At 54.1% G+C, this 10,206-nt stretch overlaps 1 protein-coding gene across 3 annotated transcripts; it reads left to right on the forward strand.

Annotated features, from left to right (window-relative positions):
- Positions 1-1,188: 1,188 nt before the first annotated feature.
- TBXT (T-box transcription factor T) lies at positions 1,189-9,803 on the forward strand. Of its 3 annotated transcripts, none has more exons than XM_033403928.1 (8): positions 1,189-1,653; positions 2,138-2,402; positions 3,164-3,298; positions 4,126-4,187; positions 4,303-4,364; positions 6,290-6,466; positions 7,512-7,641; positions 9,530-9,803. In XM_033403928.1, exons 1-8 carry the CDS (start codon positions 1,448-1,450, stop codon positions 9,801-9,803), a joined length of 1,311 nt encoding a protein of 436 aa, XP_033259819.1. In that variant the 5' UTR covers positions 1,189-1,447. The 3 variants fall into 3 exon arrangements, with proteins under 3 accessions (XP_033259819.1, XP_004278909.1, XP_004278910.1); XM_004278861.1 differs by having other exon boundaries at positions 1,448-1,653; positions 6,293-6,466; XM_004278862.1 differs by lacking the exon at positions 6,290-6,466 and having other exon boundaries at positions 1,448-1,653.
- The last annotated feature ends 403 nt before the right edge of the window (positions 9,804-10,206 follow it).

The raw sequence follows: 10,206 nt of genomic DNA on the forward strand, positions 1-10,206 counted from the left end.
CTCCCGTTTTAGGAGGAATGTTATTGTCTGAAGAGACCCTATTGAACTATTTCCTGCTCTTTGTCACCTTTCCTTCGCTCTCCTGGCGGAGGTTCTCCCCGAAAGGTGATAAACCACTCGAGCCGCGCACGGCCGGGCGCTGCGGCCGGCCGGGTGGGGAGACGCCCCTGGAACCCGGCTCGCCAGGAACGCCTGGCCCGCCCCCTCCCACTCTCACCTTCCGCGAAAGCAGAGACCAGAACCCACAGAAGTGGAGCCACCTCGCGGGTTACACTCAGTGCGCGCACAGACCTCGTCCTCAAAGTCCTGCTTGGATAAGGGGGGAGCGAGGAAACATCCCCCAAGGGGTCGTTTGGTTGATTTCGGCCTATCATCTCTCTCTCGGGACGCTGGATGGGCCCGTGGGCAGAGACTCCGAGCGTGGGCCCTCCCTTTCCAGACAGGCGAGGGCTGCGGAGAACAGGGGACGCCGGGTGGGCTGATCCATGGTCGTGGGTGTTAGCGGAGTCACCTGAAGCGCCGCGGGCCGAGGGACGTGTAGGAAAGGGACCGGGCTCGGTGGCGGGCTGAGCCTTCGGAGGAGCGGAGACCAGCCCGACCCGGGCTAGGCACAGGGCGCGCCCTTAAGCGTGGCTGTGCTCGATGGTCGCTGGCGAGGGACGGACACAGTCTCGGGCGCAGGTGAGAGCCGCGGTGCGACTCCAGGCAGGCACACCTGCGGGGTCCCGGGTGCACTGAGAGAGAGAGAGAGAGAGAGAGAGAGAGAGAGAAATTGGAGGGCCCCGCGCGCGAGAGTTGGGGAGCTTCGCGGGCAGCCGGGTAACTCCTCGGCGAGGTGCGTGCGGGGCGAGCTCGGGAGCCCTGCCCGTCCATCCCCACCCCGTCCGTCCCCCATCCCCTCCCGGCCTTCGGGGCCAGCCCGGCCGCTTTGATGGAGGTGCAAACATTTGGAGGAGGGCGGAGGTGTAGGCGCTGGGCCGGGGCTCGCGGGGCTTGGCTCCGGATTTACAGAAGGCAGGCGCGGGAGCCCATTGTTGGCCCCCCGCCTCCGCGGCGCGCCCGGCTGAGTCTGATATGGCCGCTCGCGGCCAATGGGCAGCGGCCCTGGCACTTCAAAGGGCGCGCGGCCCAATCCGCCGCGCCCCCTCGGCGGCTCCCCAGGCTCTATTTATGCCGAGGGGCGATTTTCTCTACCCGGAGACCTCCTCCAGTAGCTCCTTGCGGGAGTTCAAGTGGAATAACCTTCCCCCCACCCCTTTCCCCCGCCCCTCCCCCCCGGATCTCTATCCTCGCCCTCCTCCCAGGTCTGTGCTGGCACCCGGGCGCCTCGCAGGTCTTGGCCCGAGCGGCCCCTCTTCCTGGAAGAGCGGCCGCCTACTGGGGCGAAGGTGGCTCTCGGGTAGCAAGTCGGGGCTTCGGGGGGCGGTGGGGAGGAGCAGGCGGGAGGATGAGCTCCCCCGGCACCGACGGCGCGGGGAAGAGCCTGCAGTACCGAGTGGACCACCTGCTGAGCGCCGTGGAGAGCGAGCTGCAGGCGGGCAGCGAGAAGGGCGACCCCACGGAACGCGAGCTGCGCGTGGGCCTGGAGGAGAGCGAGCTGTGGCTGCGCTTCAAGGAGCTCACCAACGAGATGATCGTGACCAAGAACGGCAGGTAGGCGCGCACCAACCCGGCGTGTGCCACGCACTCGGGCGGGCCGGGCAGCCGGGCTGCAGAGTTCCTTACCTTCCAACACTTTCTCCCGGTCTTTTTGCTCATTTCCGCTCAGACTGGGGAACAGACCCTTGTGGCCCCTAATTGTCCCTCTGGGACTTCTTCACGTAATCCTCACTTCTGGGCACGAGGGTCTCCCGGGGGACTCCCCCGAGCCGCGCCTCGCCCACGCTTGCCCCGCGGGCTGGACCCGGGTGCTGCAACCCTCTGCCAGGTCCTCTCCCGCCCTGCCTCTGGAGGCCGGGTGGGGGGTAGTGAGGAGGGCTCCTGTGGATCTAGGAGAGTCCTGGGAAGGGGGGCGCTCGGGCGTCCCCTTTGTAAGTTCCCAAGGGGGTTCCTCTTTGCTCCAAATGCAGATGCCCCTGGCTTCTTCGTTCTAACGGGTCAGATCCGGGGTCCTCCAGCTGCGCTCCTTCCTTTCCAGGAGGATGTTCCCGGTGCTGAAGGTGAACGTGTCTGGCCTGGACCCCAACGCCATGTACTCCTTCCTGCTGGACTTCGTGGCGGCCGACAACCACCGCTGGAAGTACGTGAACGGGGAGTGGGTGCCAGGGGGCAAGCCTGAGCCGCAGGCGCCCAGCTGCGTCTACATCCATCCCGACTCGCCCAACTTCGGGGCGCACTGGATGAAGGCGCCGGTCTCCTTCAGCAAAGTCAAGCTCACCAACAAGCTCAATGGAGGGGGCCAGGTAGGTGTGATGGGGTGCTGGGACGGGGCGGCGGACGACGCGAGGAGGGGCCCCGAGACTCTGCACCTTATCCCCGGGGAGGCTTGGAAGGGCGCTGCGCGCACGGAGGTGACATCTGCCTTCTTCGGTTCAGCCTGCAGTGTTGTTTATAGTAAACTGACGACGGTAACACCAAGGCCTGGAGAGCGGGGAGAGGGCGCAAAGCCTCCCCTTTGAACACTCAGGCAGATCTCAAGTTTGGGGGAACTTTTGCGTCCTTGCCCTCAACTTTCCTAGGGGTAGAGAAAATACCAGTCTTGATAGTTAAACGGTCGCTTTAGCGCTGAATACGTCCACATATTTACTGCGTGGAGTCTGAACAAACTTGTAAATCTGTCCTTTTCTACAGAACGTCTTTACTTGGGGATTGTTACTGGGAGACCCGGTGTTCCCGTAAGCTGCGATCTCGCTCAGGCATTTAAAGCTGTCTGCAGCTGCCCTGGAAGCCTTAGAACTTTACTCTACCAGGTCAAAGCGTTTCGTGATGGGCATTCATTGCCTTTAATGGTGTGCAGCATCTCACATTCCTTTTCCAAACTAGTGGTGAGAGCAGCACCTAATGGGAAACCTACCAACTTCAACAGGAAAGACGTTTTCCTGCGAGCTGCAGGGTTCTCTGCATCTTGGATGTATTTTTCTCCTCCTCGGCAGGACACGTGGATGTTTTCTCGTCTTAACGGTAGGACTTTGATGATCTCCATTCCCGTGTTTATGTCTCTCAGATCATGTTGAACTCCTTACATAAGTACGAGCCTCGAATCCACATCGTGAGAGTTGGGGGTCCGCAGCGCATGATCACCAGTCACTGCTTCCCGGAGACGCAGTTCATAGCGGTGACCGCTTATCAGAACGAAGAGGTGAGAGGGGCGCGGGCAGCCATCGGTCTGGCGAGTGCGCTGCTGGAGGTTCCCGGGAATGCCAGGAGCCTGTGTGATGATTGTACTTTTAGACTGATAATTAGTGCCCTTTCAAGTAATCTACCGTAACTGTAAAATTGGAACAGCGGGAGAAAAGTTTTAAAATAAGGACTCATTCAAGCACATTCCCCTTTAGTTTTCCATAAAAGTGTCCACTACTAAAGGCTCAAAATGAAAAGATGAATAAAACATTTAGGTTAAAGGACTGTAAGAATTTAAGAACAGGACTTCAGAGAAAGGGGCGGGGGGCCTCTCCTTACTCTGGGAATCTTCCTAAAAGGGTTGGGGGCATCCCTCCAAATCTGTGGTGTGAGGAGTCACCTAGATACAGAATCCAGTCTAGTGCCTGTAAATCCGTATCTAAGTCTGACCCCAAAGTGCAGGCGGTTTGTGATTAGCTGGTCAAGGTGTCGGTGGGTGTTGACTGCCAACTAGAACTAGTCACTGTTCCCAAGCAGACCCGGGTTATGTTCTGAGCCCTGTTTGCCTGGTTGGTACACACAGCATATTGTCAGCAGGAGGTTAAACGTATTGTGAATCCCACTCGGAAAGTCAGCCTCTAAAAGCTTTCCATGACTGTGCTCTTCTTTATAAAATATGCTGATTCCTCGGCTACTTCAGATCCAAATAGAAAGCTATACCAGGAAATAATCTGATTGCATTTGAATACTTAGAGGGGGCGCTGGGGGTCCCTGATTTCTTGGGGCCCGATTGAATCCTCTGGAGAATGAGCAACCTACTAGTAAACGCAACTTCTTGTTTTTCAGATCACAGCTCTTAAAATTAAATACAATCCATTTGCAAAAGCTTTCCTTGATGCAAAGGAAAGGTGAGAGAATTCTAACTATACCCTTTGAGCAAAGAAGTGTGCAGAAAGCTGAACTATTGCTGCAAATACTGTGTGTGAATGTCCTCCTTGACAATTCGCTGCACTTCTTTGGCAGAAGCCATCACAAGGACGTGATGGAAGACCCCGGAGACAGCCAGCAGTCTGGGCACTCCCCATGTACGGTTTGTTGCTCTCTGGCCAGATGTACCTTGTTTCAGGGGCTAGCCTGCTGGGAGCTGGAAGCCGGGGATGGAGCAGACAGGGCTTCTGGGTGCGCTTGGGGAGCACATTGCCCTTTGCTGTGCGAGGCACCTGGCCCTGTGTGTTGATGCTGTTACGACTGGTCCTCAACCTACTGGCCCTCAGCCTCTGCTCCATCTGGGCTTGCGGATGCTCCCCCCGCCCACAGGACTCCTGACAGAGAAGCCTGGGGAGAAGTTGCGGGGGTTCTTTTGCTGTGCTTCAAGGCAGCTCCAGCCATGGCCTGGATGGGTGTTTACACCCTGCTGTGTGGGACAAGAGGAGAGCCCGGCTCGTATCCACTTTGAGATGGTTTCTCTTTTTGTTAATGACTGAAAACTGGAGGACCATGTTTGGGACGATGCTTGTGATCACGTGTGGTTTTCCCCTTAGCCTGCTTCGGTTCTGGGAATGGCCCATCAGCTCATGCTGGAAGCAGTGGAGCGTAGGATGGGAAAGTCTGCTTTAAGTCTAGCTTCCTTTAGGAGTTCCATGAGCCAGCGAAGTGATGCAGGTCTGCAGCAGAGTCCGTTAGGAGGAAGGGCTGTGTCTAGCCCTCCTCTCCACGCAGGGAGGGGACCCTGAGAGAGGAAAGTTAGTGTTTGCTGCCCACTTCAGGAGTCTGGACGAACCAGCGTGGCACCCTCCTCAAACTGTGTGTGTTTCTTTCTTTTTCTATTTCTTTTTCTTTCTTCCTTCCTCCCTGTCTCCCTGTCTCCCTGTCTCCCTTCCTCCCTCCTCCCTCCCTCCCTCCCTCCCCCTCCCTCCCTCCCTCCCTCCCCCCTCTCTGTCTCCCTCCCTCCCTCCCCCTCCCTCCCTCCCTCCCTGTCTCCCTCCCTCCCCCTCCCTCCCTCCCTCCCTGTCTCCCTCCCTCCCTCCCTCCCTCCCTCCTTGTCATCTTATGGACTAATTTAGCAAACAGCTCTCCTAAGTGGCTCATGGGCTGCCGCGTCATAGAGCAGAATATGAACAACTGCTTTGGCAAGTGATGGAGCCCAAACTTTGTGGCCACATCTGGACCTTCCCCTCATTTGAATGTTGTCTGAAGAATTGTTTGTAGTTTGGGAATTGGAGCCAGAGTTGTCATCCTCCTAGTGGTTGTTTTTCTGATTTCTTTTTTAAAGTTAAAAAGGAAATGGAGAAGAAATTGGCGTTTTAAAGGAGGGCAGGGCAATGTTGGAACGATTTTCTGATTGATGTGTAAGGCGGGGAGAGTGTGGGCCTAAAGCAGAAGAAAGGTGAGCGGAACACGGGTGCCCCTCCAGCCAGGACAGCAGCCCCTCTGTGCTATGGTGTGGGGTGGGACGAGGGGGACGAGGGCCTCCGCCGCACGGCTCGCCCTGTGTGTCCTGAATGCGCCTGGCTCTGAGTCTGAATTCTGTCTTTTTTTACATTATATTCAAGCTCAGAAGGTAGGCCCTGAAAGCTAACCTGCCTGGGGGAACGGAACATCCCGTAAGAGGCCGGGAGGATTCTGGGTGTTTAGGAGGCTTCAGGCTTGGCTGAGGTCGGGGTCAGTCTCCCAGGGTTTCGGCTGTCCTGTGGGTTTAGAAACCTTGGCCAGCCTGAGGCACCTGAAGACTCCGCTGGGTCCTCGGTGTTCCCGAATCCTGAGCAAAAGATCTGCCACTTCCTGGCCTCTGCCCTCCCGTCTTTTGGTAGTTTTTGTTTGTTTGTGTGTTTTGGGGTTTTGGGGGGCCATGCTGCTCAGCCTGTGGGATCTTAGTTCCCTGACCAGGGTGAACCTGGTCCTGGGCAGTGAGTTCGGAGCCCTCACCGCTGCACCTCTGGGGGCTTCCCCTCCTGTCCTTTAAATAATGGAAGTGGTGAAAAGTCAGGCACTCAGCATTCTTCTCTCACAGCAGGGGGGTGGTTGCTTCCTGGAACCAGCACCCTGTGTCCACCTGCCACCCCTCACCCTCAGTTTGGAGGCCCCCTCTCTCTTCCCTCCACGCACGGCTGTGAAAGGTACCCGGCCCTGAGGAACCACCGCCCAGCCCCCTACCCCAGCCCTTACGCGCATCGGAACAATTCTCCAAGTAAGTCCTGAGCGGAAGCAGGCCCGGGCTTTGGGGGTGGCCGGAAGACCTCTGGAAAGGGAAAGGCAGTCTGCAGGGCTCCAGAGGGACCTTCTTTTCATGTCCATGTTACTGCTGGCTCGACCGCAGAGACGTCCAGTCCAGGGGGGCCTTTGGGGCTGGATGTGGCCGTTGTTGCTCCAGCGTTCTTACTCCAGGACTGTGGGCCCATGTCTAGGCGCCCAGGTTTGGATATTTCATGAACCCTTCGAAAGTGATGATGTCGGGCCAGCCAGGCACTCGAGTTCCTAGCTTGACTGACACACGTGTGTTTCTCCACGTATGGTACCCGGGTCAGCAGCCCCAGCATCATCTGAAAAGCCCCCAGGTTCACAGAATCAGCAGCTCTAGGGGTGGGCCCAGCACTTGGTGGTTTAACAAGCCCCTAGGCGACCCTGGTGCCGGCTTGAGTCCTGTGATCCGCGGGCCAGACCGTGAAGATCCTTGGACCTAATTCTCTCGAACACCGTGGATGCCCAGACTTCATTTTGTCTGGCTCCAAAAGGAGGGAAGAAGTGAATGAACACCATAAAACAATGAAGCAATTAAAGCTGATTTGAAATGAAAGGAGCTTATTTGGGAAGGAAATAGTTGTCCAGCCAGAGGCTAGAAGATCATATTTTAAATTTTGCCTGGTTTCTAAAGCCCTTTTAATTCTTAAGAAATAATCCTTTGGGGAAAAGACAGGTTAAAATTGCATTGATTTTATTTTTAAAGGTAATTAATCCTCAATCATGTGATTGTAGGATTCCATTTCTACAGGGCAGCTGTTGATCTAATGATAAAGAAAAAGCCTGGGGACTGGAATATGTTCAAATATATACATTGGACAATAAGTGTTAGCCTCTGATGACCAATTTAGCAGGCTAGTGGACTGTTTTCTCTACTTAAGATCGCACACATTTTGTTTTCAACGTTGGGTAGCTCCAGCTATTGGTAGTATTTCAATGCACTTTGTCACTCTTGGAAGATCCCATCAGTAATGACACTTTCTTACGTCCCGTAGCGTATTCTGACAGTTCATCTGCGTGTTTGTCCATGCTCCCATCCCACGACAATTGGTCCAGCCTCGGAATGCCTGCCCACACCAGCATGCTCCCCATGAGTCCGAATGCTGGTTCTCCTACGGGCTCCAGGTAACGTATGTCTGGGGAATGATGCAAACCGTCCTGGGAGTGCCTGTGACTTCATGCCGTCTCATTCACTGGCCTCTATTCTGCCCTTCACTTATGGGTGTTGGGTTTTTGTTTGTAACTTGACCATTTAGCCAGGTGTGTCCGGGGACCCCAGGTTACATGAATGCTGTGAGTTCCTGCTTCAGCCTGTCCTCTGGAAAGACCAGTTGCTCCCTCAGGCTGGATGGGAGCTGGGCTGTGACGCAAGGGAACCAGGAACCCTATCCTGGCTTTGCTGTTTACTAGTTCTTGTGATGGACAAGTCTCTTGAGCCTTGTTTCTTCAAGAAAAGGGCACTAGATAACCCCAGCCTCAGCCTGTCTTTACAGGGTTATTGGGGTCACTAGGTGAATTTTGCAGAAATGTTTCCAGAACCTTTTTTGACAGGCGGATTAAAATTAAGGAAATAACTTTGTTGGATTTCTGTGGATGTAGAATCAATGTTCTTAACGTATATGCTGGGTAACTTGTAAAGAATGATGACTATTTTCTTAACTCGAAAATTATATAGAGGGAGACTGGCTTAAAGAAATCGAGCCGGTCGGTAAATGTACTGCATTTCTTCATAGGATTATTACAATAGAGAACTAAAATAACAAAACTAGAGGTCAGTCCACATTTTCTAATGAGGAAATGGACTCAAAGATATTAAATGATTGGACAAGTTGGCTTACAGCAGACTGAGTCTGTAGACAAGCACCTTGACCTCAAAAGCAGAACAGTTTCTGTGTATAGAATATCGCTATTTGCCTAAGATCTTAATTCTTTATTTTTAGGAAACAATTCCTTTAAAATAAGAATCTAATTGTCTACTGTTAAAAGTAAAGCAAGCAATACATAATCCGGGGCTCTTCCACGGCTCTGAAAGCGTCTAGAAAGCTGCTGTAAATTGGATGATCTGTGGGTTACAAAGGGCCCCCCCCCCCCCCGCCCCGAGGATGTTAGAGGTTGTCAGTGTATCTCGGAGCCTTGTTTCTCTGCATCTGTAAAATGGGGGTGGTAACCTACCTCACTTAACTCAGGCCTGTTTGCACGTTCAAATGCATCTGAAGTGCAGGACATGGCTTGGTGAACTGTATAGCCCACGACAGCGTATAGTCTCATTATTCATTTATAAAAGGATTCTACTATAAGAGAGAGACATTTTCCTGAAACAAAATTGTAGCCTAGTGTCATGCTACTCAAGCCTGTGTTCCCAGACCGGGGGGTTTAATACCCATTTCCAATTCCTTCTTTCAGAGATGGGGAAACAGAGCCTCAGAGGTGGTCGCGGAACAAGGCTAACGTGATAAAGCTATTTAACCAGGGTTTGCTTCCGGGTCTCACTGCTGGTGCACTTCTTCCTGCTGTGGGTCAGGCTAACTAACGCGTGCTGAGATGTGCTGCCCATACGGCAGCCACTGGACGCTCACCCTCCACCACTCGGTGTTTGAGAAGCCTGTTGTCCCCCTCGAAGGAATCCCTGCAGGGTGGGGGGCGTGCTAGTTAACAGATGCTTAAACACATCCTCTGAAACATCTGATTCAGTATATCTGAGAATTTTGGATTCTGAACATGAGCAAAACTGGAGTGTTTTGCTCTGCCAGGAGTTATGTCTACGTCAGCAGCCTTTTTAACTATTGATTTTGTCCTAATGGTTTTGTTCATTGTTAATACATGAGACAGTAACTTCTATGCACGTCAGAGTGTGGTTTAGTGACACAGAGGAAGAGGCCCGTTTGAAAGAAAGCTGCCATGTAACCCACTTATCAGGAGTGGGATTTGGGGGGCTTGTTTTCCCCTCCTGCAGCTGACCTGGAGCCCCTCCCCAGGTCTCTGACTTGTCTGTTTTTCCATTCTTCCATTTCAGTCAGTACCCCAGCCTGTGGTCTGTGAGCAGCGGCACCATCACCCCCGGTGCCCAGGCGGCAGGGATATCCAATGGGCTGGGAGCCCAGTTCTTTCGAGGTTCTTCTGCTCACTCTGCCTCTCTCGCCCATCCAGTCTCCGCTCCCTCCTCCTCGGGATCCCCACTGTACGAAGGGGCCTCCTCCGCCACAGATATTGCCGACAGCCAGTACGATGCCTCCGCCCAGGCCCGCCTCCTGGCCTCATGGACGCCCGTGTCACCTCCGTCCATGTGAGCCAGAGCCTGTGTCTTAAAGATGCAATGACTTTCTCGTGGCAGCAAGTCTTGGTTTGATTGGTAGGCTCATGGGGAGGGGGAAGGGAATAAGGCCTTAAAATAAATAAGAGGAGAATACACGTTCGTTCGAGAGCTGCACTGACACCACCTTTGTTCATCCTCGGTGGTGGCAGTGCCGTCCTGGGTCCTTGTGTGCTGCAGGTGAATTCAAGCGTGCAAGCAATGCAGTTGGCCTAACTCGCCGTGATTCACAGTAAAAATGACTTGCTAGCATGCAGAAACTTTGTTTCTCGTACAGCACGTAGGTGACTCTGGCACATATGTAAACTCCACTGGTCCTACTCTAGTGAGATAAAAAGCACACTTTTAATTCTCTTCCTTGTTGCTTTCAAGTAGCCTTC

Source organism: Orcinus orca, chromosome 12 (genome assembly GCF_937001465.1).
Source record: "Orcinus orca chromosome 12, mOrcOrc1.1, whole genome shotgun sequence".
Lineage (NCBI taxonomy): Eukaryota > Metazoa > Chordata > Mammalia > Artiodactyla > Delphinidae > Orcinus > Orcinus orca.

What these genes read in the sequence shown, in the direction of transcription:
- TBXT (XM_033403928.1), top strand. Translation starts at nt 1,448, where the DNA reads ATGAGCTCCCCCGGCACCGACGGCGCGGGGAAGAGCCTGCAGTACCGA. An exon ending in ATCGTGACCAAGAACGGCAG is followed by an intron (nt 1,654 to 2,137) that starts GTAGGCGCGCAC and finishes CTTCCTTTCCAG; the next exon opens with GAGGATGTTCCCGGTGCTGA. An exon ending in AGCTCAATGGAGGGGGCCAG is followed by an intron (nt 2,403 to 3,163) that starts GTAGGTGTGATG and finishes TATGTCTCTCAG; the next exon opens with ATCATGTTGAACTCCTTACA.